This window comes from Daucus carota, chromosome 1 (assembly GCF_001625215.2).
Source record: "Daucus carota subsp. sativus chromosome 1, DH1 v3.0, whole genome shotgun sequence".
In the NCBI taxonomy this organism is placed as follows: Eukaryota; Viridiplantae; Streptophyta; class Magnoliopsida; order Apiales; family Apiaceae; genus Daucus; species Daucus carota.
This window is the reverse complement of record NC_030381.2, coordinates 34,182,361-34,200,779: the sequence shown is the minus strand read 5'-3', so window position 1 is coordinate 34,200,779 and position 18,419 is coordinate 34,182,361. Positions and strand designations below refer to the sequence as shown.

At 35.7% G+C, this 18,419-nt stretch overlaps 1 protein-coding gene across 2 annotated transcripts; it reads right to left on the bottom strand.

The window, feature by feature from the left end:
• Nucleotides 1–2,990: 2,990 nt before the first annotated feature.
• On the bottom strand, nucleotides 2,991–17,883 carry LOC108221487 (TNF receptor-associated factor homolog 1a-like). Of its 2 annotated transcripts, none has more exons than XM_064080949.1 (13): nucleotides 17,742–17,883; nucleotides 17,015–17,212; nucleotides 15,826–15,937; nucleotides 15,135–15,223; nucleotides 14,972–15,040; nucleotides 14,745–14,874; nucleotides 12,730–12,888; nucleotides 9,311–9,653; nucleotides 7,407–7,519; nucleotides 6,831–6,981; nucleotides 5,491–5,933; nucleotides 5,220–5,412; nucleotides 2,991–4,722 (listed from the first exon to the last, which is right to left on the bottom strand). In XM_064080949.1, exons 2-13 carry the CDS (start codon nucleotides 17,193–17,195, stop codon nucleotides 3,223–3,225), a joined length of 3,483 nt encoding a protein of 1,160 aa, XP_063937019.1. In that variant the 5' UTR covers nucleotides 17,196–17,212; nucleotides 17,742–17,883; the 3' UTR covers nucleotides 2,991–3,222. The 2 variants fall into 2 exon arrangements, with proteins under 2 accessions (XP_063937019.1, XP_063937021.1); XM_064080951.1 differs by having other exon boundaries at nucleotides 6,831–6,978; nucleotides 17,742–17,882.
• Between the last annotated feature and the right edge of the window lie 536 nt (nucleotides 17,884–18,419).

The window sequence follows — 18,419 nt, the reverse complement described above, 5'->3', positions numbered from 1 at the left end:
TAAAGTTATACGAAAAATTTTATTGTGAAATTCTAGTTTCTGCAGGAATGCTATTATCGATTGAAAACTATATGATTCTACATGTCATTATTTTGAGATTTTGGAACAACCTCTTATTTCATATAGTATAAGAGTTTAGGCTTGCGAAAGATAACAAAATTACGCTTGTCCACTCCCCACTCAAAACTCCTAGTATGTGTGAAGAATCAAATTTATTTTTTATTTTTTTTACGGAAGAATCAAAATTATTAAGATAAAGAATGTGTGATTTATCAACATATATACTTCTTAAAAAACTCAACCAACTCATAAAAGAATCTGTCCAGGTTTCATAAACCAGCTACAATTCCTTATCTGTTAGGCACTTGAAACACGTTACTACTGAGATTGTAATAAATTTGTTCCTCATCAACTCTTGTTTTTCTACTTAGGCGTCAATTCAGTAATGCTCCAATTTGTTTAATATATCTTTTATACGTGTGAATCAAATTGAAAAGTCCCGGTTCCAAAGCTATAATCATTTGACTTTTCTGTCTGGTATTTTATTTCTGAACCTAATTCAAGCACAAAACGTGCCTATAAATAACTAGCACATGATCCTGCAATTATCATTCATTCTCCTCCCCCTCAAATCAAAACCAGCAAAATCAAACATATAAAAAATCACAAATGGATAGTTTTTTCAAAAGCCCTTCAAGAAAAACAAGCATTCTTTTGGTTATTTTCATCTTTTTAGCTAGTAACAATAGTATAATAAAGGGTGGAAATGCCATGAGGCCTTTGAATGAATACAAGGAGTGGCTGAGGGAGTTTGAAGCTCCGTTGCTGCTGGAGTCGCTGCAGAGAGGTCCGGTGCCACCGTCTAGCAGTTCTCCCTGCACTAACATCCCCGGCAGCGGCGGAAGGTGCACCTTGGAAGTTAACTTTGCTGCCGGGGCTGTCGTCCATCCTCCACCACCACCTTTTTACAAAGAATCAGCTAACTGAAGCTGAAGAGCTATAAAGTTAAGCTTTTGAGCTTCATTCTTTAATTTTTCATTTACTTTGTGTAATTTGAAGCTTGGTCTTTGGATGATTATCACACACATTAGCTTTATATATTTTGTTTACTGTCTAGATTGAAGGATTTAGACTAGTGGATGTTGAAATTGTTACTTTGCATTTGTATACCTCGTTCATTATCCCTGTATCCATTAAATATTCATATTTTATGTACATATATATTTTGTTAAATTCAATCTCATTTCGATTTTCTTTTTACAACATCCTTTACATGATCAACAAGGGCTCGATTTAAAATCCCGGAGCCTTAAAATAATTAAGCAACTTGCATGCAATGCCTAGGAATCTTGCATGCCACAGTCGAAATATTGCAGACTATAGTTGTAGTGGGAGCTTCTTAATCAGCTCGATTTACTTGGTTTGAAATTTAACGCTCGGATTCGATCCACAAATTACTTAAACTTAACTACGCATCAAATAGCAATTCGAATTTGACATGTGACAACAAAAATATAGTATTCTCTCCGTCTCATTTATTAATTATTATACCGTTGTTATCTTTTTTATCTAAAAAAATATATTTCTATAACTTATTTTTATTTTCAGACATTGCCATCAGCTTCTAAACAGAACCCAGAAGATCTAAACCTATATCCCGAAGCCACCGATGGTGATGATTATTAATATATGATTAAACATAACGTATCCCTCAAGAATGACGTTTACATTATCAACTTTGATAGTATAACTTTCATGTCAACTTTGACATGCTATACGAAGATTAATATGCGCCCATCATATTAGTTACTCACTTAAACACCTACTGGTCAACCCGACCTATAAACTCTCACTTATATTAATATGCAAATCAAGTACTCCCTCCGTCCCACCCATTTCTTATCGAATGGATTGGGCACGGAGGTTAAGAAATATGAATAAAGTAGTGGAAAAGAGAAAGAAAAGTGGGTGAAGTGGTGGGACCCATTGATTTTTAATGTATAAAAAGAAGATAGTGGAGTAAAAATAGTGTGAAAAGGAAAGAAAAGTGGAGAAGTGGTGGGACCCATTGACTATTTTCGGTAAGTTTTGAAATGTAAAGAATTGGGTGGGACACCCCAAAAAGGAAAGTGTAAAGAAATGGGTGGGACGGAGGGAGTAGTAACTAATGCTATTATGTGTGTTTGGTCAAACTCTATACAGTGGCATTTCGAGATGACTTCTTGACTTTTTTTTTTCTTTTTTCTTGAAGTTAGATGACTTCTTGACTTTAGTTCAAGTCATTTCTATCCATTTCATGTGTCGTTCCATACTTCTGTTTGTGTACTTTTCCATCTCTCTTCTTTGCATTACAAAATTTATATAAAAATTAATAATATCTATTACTTTCTTCCATTTTCAACAATTTATAAATTAAATATTATCATATCTTGTCATTTTACCCATTTTTCATCTTTTTTTCCACGCTACTTTATACTACATTTTAAAGTAAAAATTTAAATAGGTAGCAAGAAATATTTCTATCTTCTTTCATAATTACCTTTACTCTTTGGATAAATACTATTCCAAACATTACCCTTATCTATTGTTTTAATAATTGATTAACTTGTATATACAAACATTTATATGCATTTTTAAGACTTATTAAACTAAGTTGTTCTTAAAACATGTTATTTTTTCCAAATCAATATGTAAAAGAGAGGAAGGAGTAATATAATTTTGCCAAATTTTGTGAACGTTTTAGTTGAATCAAGTATACAATAGTTGTAGTGAACATTCATATGATGTGTGTTTAAACACTTAAACATGTAATCATGTATACCCAAAGCTCATGTAAATTTGGGATGTAAATCAAGGATGGAGGGATCAGTATTACACTAGGAATTTAAACTTATTACTGATCAAAGCTGACCTAATTTTCCAAACTCGTTTAGCCCCATCTCTCCATTAATCACAAATAATTTCTGCAAATTTATAGAAAGAAATTCAAATCAAGGTAATTCTGTGTGTTTATAATCCGCCTTTCCTAAAGAAAGGTCGGAAACTGAAAATCATCCTCTACAAATTGGTTTCATGCGGAAAAAAGTCACAATCTGGCTGCCTCCAAAACTAATAAAAGAAAAAACAAACAAGGCTTCTTCCTTGAATTACATTATTCATATTCATTACACCAGAGCCATAAGCTTGCTAATTTGTAACAAGCTCCACTACAGTTAGGTTTATCTAGGAAGGCCGGAATACAGTATAACCATTTACACCGCTCACCATGTTTGAATACTCTGGAATGTGATACGAGAAACCATCATTTTCTGAACTTCTCATGCTTAGATATGATAGATCAGAATTATCCATCTGCCATTGATTTGCCATGAACCTATCAGAGTGTCCATCTGGGTGAGGTTGTAAATTAGCCTGATGAAACATATTTGAGTCGAACTGACCAGAAGAAGAGCTGTAATTATAATGATATTCGTCATCATGGTAACTTTGAGTTTGCTCAAACATGTGGGAGCTTGTGGAGGTCCCTAAATCATTAGAAAGGCCAATATCACCGGGGAAAGTAAGCCGCTGGTTCTGATGGTGAGGCCTGTTGCTAAAAGTCTGAAAGCCAGAACTTGTGCTTGCTGCCATAATTATCTCATCATCCAGCAAGTCATTTATGATGTCCAAATGTGGAAAATCATCAGCCAATACCCCAGGGTTTTGACGGCCTGATGTGCCAACAGGAAATCCAATAGGAGACTGATCTTGAGATCTGTTTTGCAAAGACTTGTCCATATCAAAGTTTTGAATGTCGCTACGTAAAGAATGGTCTCCGTTTATGCTTCTGCTGGTATCCCTTTGATGGTTTTCCATCCATCGAGGCCCATTGTGTATTGGAGAATCGAAATTGCTCCTCCTGCTGTCCCTTCTACGGCTATCTATCCACGAAGGGCCATTCTGAAGCACATCATGACTCTGTATTCCAAACGAAAGGTTTGACCTAACCGACTTTGTGTCTATCCTTTCAGAGCTCTCAGGCGAATACATCGGTGCAGATATCACAGAGGACGGTTGTGAATTTGATAAATTTGCTGCTAAATTTGGTGACTGAGTAGGAGTGTAACCTGCTGAACTAGCAGTAGCATGGTTTCCCATCATAGCATTTCGATATGACTGAGGTACATGACTAGTAGTTGCAGGCGAGGGATCAGGGCCTAAACGACCTGCTGCACTCACCGAACGGGACAGAGACTGTGCTGTTTGGGCCACTGTAACTGCAGGCGAGCTTTTTTCGGGCCCTGGAATCACGGGTGCACTTAAAGGCCTCGAGATGCCTGGCTGCACTGTAGTAGGCTTCTCAATTTTGACTAAAACCTGCTGGGATACGGGCTTTACAGTTGTGGCTTGCATTTGCACAATAGCTGACTTCTCAGATGAGTTGGGAACAAGCTGAGAGACTGGCTTCTCAGTAAGCCTCCGCATCCCCGTTTTAACAGCTATAGTTTCAGATAACTTTTCTGCAATGGTCGACTTACCAGTATCTTCAGCACTCGGAGATGATAAATTTCTAGCAATGACTGCAGCAGTCTTCAACTGCGCTGTTGGCTGAACGGCAGATGACTGATTCTTCACCGGACTCCTCAAGGAGGACTGGATTCCTGGTGTCTTCCCTTTGATAGGTTTTTCCACACCAACTTCCTCTATAACAGTCGATTTCCTTTGCAGAGATGCAACTCCCACCTGTTAATACACAAGTCAATGGATCATCCTAACAAGATTGAACCAAAAGACGACAGAAATTTGTATAGTAAAGCAAGTCTGTGACTAATTTCAAAGCTAATAGAACAAAAATTTTAAACACAATAATTTTATTAATTGATTCACAATAATGCTATCACTACCAGCTGCAAATTGCTTCTTACTTTGTACTAAATAGTGATTATCCTAACCCTTCTAGCATGTTCTTCATGCAGGAATTTTACTAGTCCTAACACTAAAGGGACTTTACTTGATGTTATGAATGTGACATGCATTTCAACCAAAAAAAAAATAATGCTAGGATGTCAATATGAATATGCAAAGAGATAGATAAACAAAGAATGATATTAACTGAATCACACTCATTCTGGTTCTGATACCATATTTTGCTTCCTTTAAAATTGAGTTAAAGATAGTAATGGTTTGCATTTCGATTATAGAACAGACAATAGCTGATGACCAAAAAGTATGTATCCCACCTTTGCCACCTGTTCCGTCAACTTTGTCTGGTGTTGTAACGAGTTCAAGATACCCTTCTCTGGTTTAGCTACCTTGGATTTTCCTGATTTATAAATGACATAGCCCTCGTTAGAAGTATCAGGTGGCTGGATGTTAGTATCAGCAGCACATCCAGTGGCTTCTTCAATTGCTTTAACCCTCTGATATTTTCCTCTGAAAAAATAAAGGACAAAATTTAGTGAAGTTCTAGGCTTGCGAAAACTCATCACAACAGTAAAGACAATTTATAACCTTGACGGTGATTTTAGGCTGTTTTGTTTTATAGGTGAAGTTCCTTTACAAGGCCCGTTTGCTGTCACTGATGGGAGTGAGTCAGTTGAGCATGTAGATGAACTATCATCCATTAATGCAGAACTTTTTCTTTCTCCGTTTTGTACAAATGAAATTCCACTGCCGTTGGCTTCTGTGGTTAGATGCATTTGTGATGTGTTAGTATCCCAATTGACCATGCTGGAATCTCTATCTCTGGAATCTTCCTGAAGTCGTTTAGGAGGGCAATCTACTGAATCTGAGACATCAGAAACATCTTCAAGTGCATGGGTTTGGCCAACAGGTTCAGCCTCCTCAGCTAAGAGCTCACTTCTTCCACTTTCGAGCTCATTTTCTACTGTAAGATCAGGCTTTTCATACCTTCCCTTGTCCTTAACTTTGCGATTATTTCGCTTCTGTTTCCCCTGATATGTAACCAAAAAATTGAAAGGATAAATTATTTAAGTGAAAAGGGCCAGTGTAACTAACAGTATTACATGGATGGTGTGGTCAGTTTCTAGTCTGCCCTTTTAATGCAGTGCTGGAAAAAGAGGACTCTTGCATTAAGATGTCTTGATATATTATCAATATATATAACTAAGAACAAGATTTTACCAAAGGGATGATGTAATTAAAAAAAATCATATATGCCTCACATAGAAAATCAAGAATAGCCCAGCGGTGGCTACATAGAGTTTGATTCTTAACCCCGTTCCCCAATACTTATATCGAATCAAAGATATTATTACCCCAAAAAAATTATTCTTAGCCAAAAAAAAGGTGAAAATTATGGCATTTAATTGAATATTTTGGGGTGGGGTTTAATACCTTGTGAAAGAAAGAGGTTAGCACATAAATGGATCTGCTTTACTTCCATACAATTTTCATTAACATATATTATCTTAAGCTCATCTCTGTTTGTCATCTTTCTTCTGTTACTCTTCTCTATGAGGTCCCATTTTAAGCCTAACCAATAATTGTGTAAACATAAATATGAACTGAAATAACACTTATTTGCTGCAAAAAATACAAGTGGTATCCCAGTGCACAAGATTCCTAAATCTGACTGAGTGATTCAACAAATGTTCACATGCATGCAGCCTTGCCTTCCCTCAGAGACACTGCTCATAAAACTTGAAAAAACAGCCCATAATATAACAGGAAACACTTGACCGTACACCAAGCCCAACAATATTTTAATAAATACAGTTTATGAGGTAATTACGTTAATTGTATTACCTAGATCTAGTCATAAACTAAAACCAATTCTCCAGATTCATATGCTCATTTCCACATGGTGCGACCATAAAAGTGTGTCTAACCTGCTTTTTTTTTGATTTTTTGTCTTTATCAGGTATACCACGTCTCATTTTCTGCTCAGTTTCAGCTAACCAAGCCGCCTCTTCCTCACGGATAAGCTCCTCTTGTCTCCTCAAAGCAACAGCCTCCTGGTACGCAACTTCAATTTTACTGCTGCAACAATTGGGAAATAAAGGAACTTGAAATATGATGACAATATATAGGTGTTACTGATCAAATATAAGAAAGGACTGATCCCTGACATGGCATATTCAAATATAACAGAGATAATTTGGTGAGAAATTTATAAGCTGACACAATCTGTTAGTGTGCTGGATGATGAATATGGAGATGTCAAACAAAGAGTTCCATTTTGGACAATGCAACTGTTTGCGTATGTTAGCAGTGTAACAAAGTGCAGAACTCAGAGTTGCAGCTTAATATCTAGTAACAAACTAACAATGACAATAAGGGCCATCCAAATATCTAGCAGTTTAGGTCTAGATAATAGCAAATAAAATGCCGAGTTAGCTAACCTTTTCCCATGGAGTACTACTATATAAAATAAGTCATAAACTCATAAATATTTTACAAGTTACCTGAAGATATGAGCTAGGACGAATATATCAATAGTTCTACGACCAAGTTCCGTCAGCCGCCTTTCATCACGCTCAATTGAATCTTTAGAGAAGTCCTCTCCAGAACTACCATCCTATATGACAAAATGAGCAAATTTTGCAAAATCAGCATATGTCCTCAAAAACCAGTTCTGAGTACTGACGTGATATATATATATAGAGGGAAAAACTAAACATGAGGTTTGGTGCCTCACAAACTCCAGATATAGGTCTTGCACACAAAAAACAATACTTATGAGCATATTCTGTTGCTTGTACTAGATAAACTACCATAAAGCTAAACTATTAGACCTATGCAAGACCAGTGGCATTGCCATCAATTTGCTATGTTTCAGCCAGTCCCCCTTGGTAATGTTTTATGGAGGGTTCTTGAGTTATGAGAAGTGAATGAGTTCGGAATACAAACACTGTATCTGACACTTCCAAAGTGACCAATTCTCTGAAATGAAGATGAGTGCCAAATGAACTTAATGCTGATGCTACAAGTAAGAATATAGGACAACGAAACAATTAGGCGAATCACATAGGAAGAAAACATACTGCTGAGACGGGGTTATGTAAAATTTTGCCATTTAACTCTATTAATATAAGCTGAAGCCTCAACTAGGAGGCAATGGTGCTACCTACCCAGCGTATTGCGCACCGCGTACATTCAGCCGCGAGGGTGCAGCCAGATACGCGCGTGCCCCCCATATGTTACCGATCAGATTCGTGGCGATGCGGGAAGGGGGTGGGGAAAGGGCATAAACCTTAATTGTTTAATTGATTTTGACCTACCAAATGATTCAAACATGCCCTAATCTGAAGACAACTGTAAAGAAGGGAAAGATGTCGCCGATTACCAGTTTTCATCACTGATCTGTAGTGATTAAGAGGTGTAATGTATATTATGTATGTATGCAAGTATGTATATGTGTGTGTGTGTGTGTGTGTGTGTGTTTGTGTGTGTGTGTGTGTGATGTACTGATGTATGTAAGTATATGTGTGTGTATGTCTTGTGTCGACTGCTGTCTGTATATTGTCTATTGACCGTTCTCTTAATTCAAATTGTGTATATTGTCAACTAATTACATGTTTTATCATTTTTTTAGAATTCGGTGCCTATTTCTTTTACATACTAATTGTTATTTCTAATTTTTAAATTGCCAAATTCCCGTATCCGGTACCCGCACCTGTGCTCCATAGAGCCTCACCAATCATAAGAGGGTAAATATGTGAGGCTTTCTCTCACTAGGACCTAAATACCTCATAAAGGTATTTTTTGTTTTGCAAATAAAATGAGACAAGAGAGACGAGTACTGAATGACATGGAATTGTTTGAATTTAAATTGATAGTATCAAACAAATAATTCAGAGTGAAGAATGGGGGCACATAGGGGAAATCTAGTTGCTTTGAGGTGATATTTTAACTGCCAAACTAGCTTGCTGGTGTGTGTTTAGTGGGGTAGGGTTCTTACAAAGAAGAGGTAGCAGCAGAGCAAATGTTAAATAACACTAACAAGTGGGCAAACTTTCCTCACAAGAATGACAGTAGGGGAAGATGCCAATAACTCGCTCGTATTCCATGTTTCAGAAGCTCTAGACTGACCTAGGGACCTTGTGGCGCCTAGACCTACATCCTGTTATTTTATATTATATAGCATGACAAAATACAACATGTAAGTTCTGCTAAACTTGTAAGATACTACGTTTTTTTATATGCGATGATTCTAATTCTTACATAATTATTTATCTAATACATATCGCTAACGATACAACAATTTCATTTCAAGAAATTCTCGTATAATGGGATTTCAAGTGATGCACTGTGATAAGAGAGAAAGAGTAAATTCAGAATTTAATTAAAACACAAATACATATCATACCTTGGTTCGGTTCTGGGGACCTTTCTCATTATTTGCCGGCAATGGTTCAATAGCGGCCCTCTCCAGTAGTAGCAAGACATCTTCCACCAAAACAAATACGTCTTTCTCAATACGGACTATGGGAACTGGTTGTTCTTCATCAGCCAGATATTTCCCCTTGGGTTTCTTGGATGGACCTTGGAGGGCCTTCAGCCCACTGTGCAAGGAATCCATAACTAAAGTAGATGTGACTTCCTTTTCTATAAAGAAATGTTTCACAATAATTTTCAGAACCGATTCAGTTTTCTCCCTGGACATGCGGTGCCTAGCATTTGAATCAATTCCAAGCCAGAAAGCACGGAAGCTGAAAGACTTCATATTAGTATGCAGAACATAAAACAGTAATATGGATTACAATTTCACACTCCAAAGGAATATAACACAGAAAATAAAGCACCAGAGGAACAAATTATATTGCTTGGATGTACTTTTGTCCTATATAAATCTTCATATAGTTTAAAGATAATAATTACATGAGCATTTTAGACTGCTTTATGTGATTTTGACTTACAACTAGTCCAACTAATCACAATTGGGCATCCATAAGAACGGGCACTTTTATGTTTCACAGACCTTATTAGGCCGTAAGAGGATAGAGCGATTTAGCATCAGTGGCTGCATCTACTCTTTGTGCTGAATGTAAAATACTGAAATGGATGGAGCTGAATCTACATAGCAATGAAATGATAGAGTAGTAACCTGATGTAAAAAAAATACAGTTGTTTGTAATTCATTTGTTTATCTTGGTGAAGAAGTTTACCACCGGCCTTATTCCCTGCCATGATGGATTACGGGTGAGGAAGCTTAATACTTTATATGTACATAGGACATAACATGTACACAGATTCTAATCAAGTAATTTCCAAGCGTGCATGTACCTTGTAGTTGTAGACAACTAGATGGACTATCTTATAAAGCTTTACCCCTTTTAGCATACTTGTTCATGTGAAAACACTAGTCAGAACTAGAGGTAGAGGTCCTGCCACCCGGAAGTCCAGAACTTTTACAAAATAATTTGGAAATATTTACATTATTTTAATAATTTTGGTATTTAAGATTACAAAATAATGTATAAATTAAACTCTGCCACCCCACCCCCCTAAATAATAATAATAATAATAATAATAATAATAATAATAATAATAATAATAATAATAATAATAATAATAAATGTATGAATAAACTACATCTGTTATGATAATATTGGCCGTTCTTTCAAATTTATAAATTTAAATATAGACATCAGAGTTAATTTAAATATTTCTATAGTTTAAGAAAATTTTAAATTAATATGTTTAGAATATTTTACATGTAGATATGTATTTATTTCATATTTGGTATATAAAAGCTAAAACAGGTATAACCACATGGGAAATTTAGCTGCCTCTCCTTGATGTTTCTTTATCGGGGTCATTTTTCATGTTCAGTAGGAGGCCTATTACTTTCCTATTCGTTTGAACTTACAGCATAACTTCTTTAATCTTCATTTCTATAATGAGAATTGAGAAATGTACTAGGTCTATAGGTAGGCGATGGACAACTTCCACTATTACATGCTGATACGATAATGTAAAATTTTTCAATCCTACTAAGAAAATAATAAAAGATTCTGTCAAATGGGCCACCCTTGAAGGTTAAATATCCTACGTTCTCCTGTTCTGAACTGTGGTTTTTGTGCTAGCAAATAGGTATTATGTTCACTTTTCCTTTTTGAGGCTTTTGTACAGGGTCAATTGGCTGAAACATAATTGAAGTCACCCCCAACTTGCAAAAAAGCTTGTAGGTACTCGCAACAGTCGGTCTAGAATTGAGATCTAAGAATGTATAAACATAAGTATAGCGATTTACATACAAGTGAAGCAGGTAAAATGGAATTCAAGTTGAATCTGGTCAGGTCAAAATTCTTATATGGCAGCTGAACTAACAGGTAAATTGGTAGATTTCACGGCCATCCTTTAAAGTCAGACAAAAAATAATTGTTCATGATTTTTTCCAGTTCAGTGACTCAAGTACAAGACAGGGGTACGCATGCTTACTCAGTCCTACCGTCCATGACACGGACATGGTATCATATCCTGTCAAGTGATCCCCCCCACCCCCAAATATATATATATATATATATATATATAGAGAGAGAGAGAGAGAGAGAGAGTCTTACTCTAATACAAACTCCTTATTCTACAAACTAAAAACCATCACTAAATTACTAAATTCTTAAGAGAATATCACTAAATTCTCCAACAACCCACCTCCTTCTCCAAGCCAGCCTCTGCCTCCACCCCACTTCCGGCAGCTTCAACCCCCCCCCCCCACCCCCGCGAAGTCTGCCGCTCCCTCCACGTCTGCCACCCCCATCTCTACCGTCCCCTCCACCATATCCTTCTCTTTTCCATTGTAATTAGCCTTTCTAGTCTTTACTGCCCTCTGTACCCTTCCGACATCGTCAACTTGCCTCACCGGAAAACTCCCACCAGCACTCAACAACAACCACGCCACCATACAAATCAATCAAAGCCACCACCCACACCACTCTGAGATATATATACACACATACCCATATCCTCCAATCCCAGTACTGCAGCACCTTGACGGAGTCCGGCCAGCCACCAGCCCACTCTCCCGGAATCCTGGCTCTGCAATACAACGATAGCCAACCCACCCCCCCACCCCCCCACCTCACCCCCCGTGCTCTGTCAAACACCGCCTTACACAACCACAACACCAACCCGAACAACCAACATCCTTATCACTCCGGTTGTCGAGCCACCCCCTTAGCAGTATAGTCGCCACCTTCATCTCCACCTCCGCCTCCACTATCTTCACCACCACCACCACCAGAATCGAGTACAAGAACAGATCCACAAATTTTAATCGATTTTTGGAAGATTTCACCAATTTTTGCAACACAGATCACTAAATTCTAAAGAGAATATCACTAAATTGAATTGGTTTTTAGTTTTTATTTAGGGGTTGGTTTGTATTTGATCACTACCCTTATATATATATATATATATATATATATATATATATATATATATATATATATATATATATATATATATATATATATATATATATATATATATATATAAAGTTTATATAATGTACCCAGAGAAGAAAACTTTCTTGTAGAAACATTAAAACAGAATTACTGTCAGGGATGGTTTCTAAGTCTCGGTTCCACACTCTTTGTGCAATTATTGTTCCTGGCTTAGATTGTCATGCAAAATTTCATCCCCTTGACTTTGTATCAAATTGTATGATTATTATTCCACTCTAAAAACAGAAGGCAGTTAAACAACCATCAGGAACACACCTTCCAAAAAATGTGTTCATACACCATGCATGGCTGACAAAAAGTGAAAATTAACATTAATTACCTTGACCATCTAGCCTTATCCTCTATCAGTTTCCCGAGCTTGCTTCTTCTTTCTTCAACAAAGCGACGGCAAATCTGCTCTACATTTGTTAAATATACACGAACAAGTTCTCTCCTATACTGGCAGTCAAGGCAACGAAAGGGACGGTCTGCTCTTTCCCTACAAAAAATTGGATTAAGCCAAGATTATATTTCACAATGATAGTTTTAACGGAAAAATTAAATATATTCGTACTTGAATAATCAATCAAGCGAATCAAAATGCCCTATACCTAATTAACTTGATTCCCAACTGAAGACATTTCATAGCTCTGAAATGGAGAGGTGACAGAAGACACTCCCCCATATGTATAAAAATTGAAGATAAGAGAAGAAAGGTGCTCTTGATAGATTAAATTTTCCTTCATTTTAAATCTTCTTTTTCAAGTTTAGGATATACGAACTAGCAAAGACAGCTGTGAAATCTGACATCTATTCATTCCCTTTTAGACTATAGCTGTTGACGAAAGACAAAGGCTGGTCAAGATATCCAAGATATTTACCTTTGGAGGTATAAGGTAACAGGTTCAAGGAATTAGGTCTTATGATCTATAGCATCAGCGTTTCTAAAGAAACTACTACCTAGGTAAGAAACAAACAAATATAATAGAACAGAAGGCATGAAGCATATCAGCCACTTTCATCAGAACCCAACCCATATAAATATATACATATATATATATATACACACACATATCATATATAAATATATACACACATATAACGGCCTTTTCAGAGTAAGTAATTCAGTTCATGGTAAATCTGCTCTGGTCTTGCATCCATCTAATCTCAAAGGACACTAAACAACACTATAAAGAGAAGTATAGAAGTCATTTTCAAGGATGAAAACACCTTTGCTTAATGATGTTTATCATCCTTTTGTATAGAAGAAATTACGAGTTTTATCCAACAACAAAAACTAAACAAAACCTGCTAATTTTGTGTGTTTATCATCTTTTAGCACATCAATTAAACACTACACAGCATTGGTTAATACAACTCTGTTTAGTCTCAACAATGCTTATTGCTTGCAAAAACCAATATAACAAGAATACAAACATTCAACAAGGTATCAAATGGAAGAATGACTGGCATGCAATCTACCTTCATAATAAGGTAAGAGGGAAATTAATTCAGGCACTAATAAACAAAACTCTTAGTAAGCTTGATCATAAGAAACCAACTCTGCTAAGCCTGATCATGATAATACCAACTGAAAAAGAGATCAGTAAAAACTAAATATGAGTTCACATTTATTATATAATCAGATTACCAGTCCAGATGAAGTTAGATACAATTTTTTGAAGGGTTTGTCTAGTGTGTGCCCATGGGCACATGCTAGGCACTAAAATCTATGAATTTGGATGCTTTGATTGGTGTAGTTGTTGTAAATGCAAGGGGGTCCACCATTATTAAAGAGTGTAAGCCAATCAAAACAAGAGAAATTTATCAAATTTTGTGCTTATTGTGTGCCCATGGGCACACTATAGAAAAACCGTTTTGTGAAACATTTTAACAAAGACATGGTCCAACATTATTTACACTAATAAATGGATATATAATTTACATGTTGACCACACTAAGTATCAAACAGAAAACCTATCACCTGAAGTAACTTATATAGTTATATATCATATCATTGTACAACAATATAATATCAGCATTAATAAGGCTGAATATGCAGTGGAAACTTATTACTATCAGATAACAAGGTTCCTAACAGAGTAGATCAAAATGTAAGAACAGAATGGAAAAGATTCTCACAGACAGAACAGAAATGTGAGGAAGATTTGTATTTGAAAAACATATTACTATTTACAAGGCAACTGAAAAAAATAAATGGTACTCGTAATTAATGAAATCCAAAATTTTGAAGCATGTGATATATGAATTATTTGACAATATATACAACAATGCAAAGCAGCAAGCAAGCATACAAGTAAGAAATGTAGGAATGATGAGTGTTCAGTATCAAACCTTATGACTTGGACTTGAGCTTTGATTATGAGAGTGTCAGCATCAATGAACCCATCCAAAACTTTTGACAACTCCATGAATTTTTTCCAACCCCAATCGTGCTCCTTTTTCCAGAACCGGTGTAATGTATCTGCAAAAGAAAATTGCAGCATATAAGAGTGTCGTCAAAATGAAATAAATTAAAATCTAGTTTGCCCAGAAGAATATCTAGGCAAGCACCAACTAACCAGAATACTTAGATTTCTTTGGATCCTTGTTCACAACTGCAATTGTAAATTGTGCAAAGTGGCTCCACCCTATTTTAATGGAATAAGAAACCATATGGTTAAACTCACAAACATAAAAATCATTATCAAGCAACAAAGTAGACACTCTATCTTATCATATTACCTGGAAGAAGCTTGTCATGATTGGCAACACAAAGAAACAAGGAAAGATGATTGCAGACATCACATCCTTGAGGGTAAATCAATATATACCTGCCAAAACAAATCAAGGTAACTAATTCTTGAGATAGATCCTTTAGATGATGACCTAGTGACTCTAAAGTCTAAACCATTTTTGACGATTAATCAAAAAATCAAAGGAAGATTCATAAAACAACTTGGATATGGGATCCCATACCACTTCTGTTATATGAACCAGACATCAATCGTAATATAAACAAATCCACAGCAGGCTGCATGAGTTGTATAACATAAATTATCAGCATGCCCGAATTAATAAAAACTTGGAGAAAATGAACATTGCTCTCCTAATTCAAATGTTCAAGCACATGCTGGACACATGTTCTTAGTTATAAGAAAAGAGTCGTCAAATATATTCATATAAAATCTCTAATCTCATCATCACTTCCACTGCATTCAGCTACAAACATTGATTCAATATAAGCCACCAGAATAGTCTACTTATGCATGCTATATATTCATTCCTAGAAGATATCTACACAGCACACTGGTATTATTTTTATAAACTACACTATGTGATGATAATAATCCACAGAAACTTAAACTATTAGTAGGCAGAACAGAAAGTAAGAAAATGACTGTTTTTTAAATATTTTACGAAGAACAAGGCTTACCATTTGTAGCCGCCAACCTCAAATGCATTACTACGTAGTTCCCTCTTGTTAATTTGGGAAAATTTATCTATCTTCCATGTATACCTCCCATACAAGTCAGAAGGTTTTGGCCCTGCAATGCAGTGAATGAACTGATGAATGAACCTAAGAGCAATATTGGAAAACATGCACCAAAATAAAGAACTGGTATGCTTCTATCCAGAGCAAAGGAATTCAGAAGTCCCAATTAAATTTAGAATTCTGAAACTATAGAAGTTCTAAAATCTGATTGAAACATAGGTTATTGCAAATGCCTAGTCACCGAAAAAGAGATGCAAGTTCAGAAACACAAACAAAAAAGACATGTTTAGAGGTAACAAAAATATTCGATTTAGTTCAGACACCAGGGACACACACACACACACACACACACACACACACATATAGTTTTAAAAGCTTTAAAAAATGATGCTATTAGTGCAAGCACTGACACATATAAACTCAATTAACGATGTCAGACTCAAAACATAAAAGAAAAACAAAATGTTTCAGTTCTATGGGATATATGCTTGGATTTTGCAGCCCAGACATGAAAAAAATTATCATTAGGAAAATTTATACAGGTAAGGCAAAACACATCTAAGCAATATAATGATTCCTGTGATATTGTCCATAATTAAGCATTTAATATAAATAGAAAAGATAAAACAATTTGATGTAAAATAACAACTTGCCCAATCTTGTGGGAGTTGTGGCATCAAATACCTGATCACTAAATAATAATTACTTTCCTGGGGCCATATACTATCAAAATTACCTCCTATATCATGAAACATATATGATCACTATAAGATTGCCTGGTGAACTGGTAAATTGAAACAGTCAGCATGTCAATTAAATTGCAGCTAACAGCAGCAACATAATAACAGACAAGAACATATGTCCCACTCTCCTGATATAAAACAGTTAAAGACAAATATTAAATCAATTTTAGTGGGTTGACCATTTGAAGTCAGAATTATAATATGCCGATATCCAAAATACAAAGTTCATAATACAATTATAAGTGCACCAGAATTGGCAGGCTGTCTCTACAGTTCAATGAAATACCTTATCACTTAATACATAAAGAAACTGGAGAAGATACTTTACTTTGCTAACATAGCTGCCAGTAATTATACTACAAACATACACAACATGTAATGCATACCACAGTCATCCTCATCATCAGTATCCCAGTATGGAGGTGAAGTCGATGGTGATCCATTTTCCACATGCTCAGAAGATCGCCACTCAGCCAATGCTTCACTTGATTGGCAACGCTGCTGCGCACTTGATATTCCCTCCAACGACCTTCCAACTCCAGACTCTTCACTTGCAGTCCCAGCCATTCCCACTATAACCCCCCCTGCAATAAACACCCCTCCAATCTCAGCTACTAAACAAAACATCAAAAATAAAAACACAAACTCAATTCACATAAAAATCATCATATACAATTATCCATTTTCTTGATTCTCAATCTAATACCCAACATTAAAAATCCGACCTTTCATCCGAAAATATCATCAGCTCATTCAACACTACACATTTCACAAACACCAATCCACAATCACATCAAACAAACATCCAGAATAGGAATACCAATAAACAGAAACCCAATTCACCAATCACACAAACCCAACAAAAATTAAGAACTCAATTACAACAAAAAGACTATAAATTCAAGAATCGAAACAAAACCCGCATCAATCAAACAATCCAAAAGAAACCCAATTTCAAGAAAATCACAAAAAACCAATCCCAACAGTCCATCACCACTAAAAACAAACAATAAAAACTGAAACTTGAAGCTAAACCTAAAACCCCAATAGAAAAACAATAGAAATTAAACAGCAAAAAAAAAAGATTAATACAGATCTCCAAAGAGAACTAACCTTAAGCAAACAAGAGAGGTTTAAAAATGGCGAATGGAAGATTATGTTGTTAAGATGGGGCGGAAGGAAGAAAAAGAGAGAGATTTGGGTCCAAGAAGCAGCAGCAGAGCAGAGGCGGAAATGTTATATACTATGCTATATAATATTTTAATATGTAAATGTGGATTATGTAATTTTTATATTATGCTCCTCGGCTCCTCGCATATATTTAACATGTATTATTCTCATCCTCGTGAAATTATTTGTGACATATAAATTATTAAAATTAAATTAAATAAATTTTAAATTTGACTACAGGTCATATATTAGGGAAATCTACAAAACTATCTACCTTTTCTTTTATTGTTTTCAAAAATACTACCTTCCAGAATTACTTTTAAAAATACCTTTTCATAAATAAAAAAAATTCAAAAATACTGTTTGCAACTTTTGCAACCTCATTTACAACTACAGGCGGCGCCAGCCGTGTTGCAACCTCTTTTGCAACTTCATATGTAGCTGAATTGCATATATGGTTGCATATGGTTGCATATATGGTTGTATATGGTTGTATTCAGTTGCATATGGTTGCATTCAGTTGATTCTATTGTAATCTAATGGCCCCGCCAGGGGCACACCATACATCTGTTGTTACTTACAGTTTTCAGTTGCATTTAATTGCAACTGAGGTTGCAAATG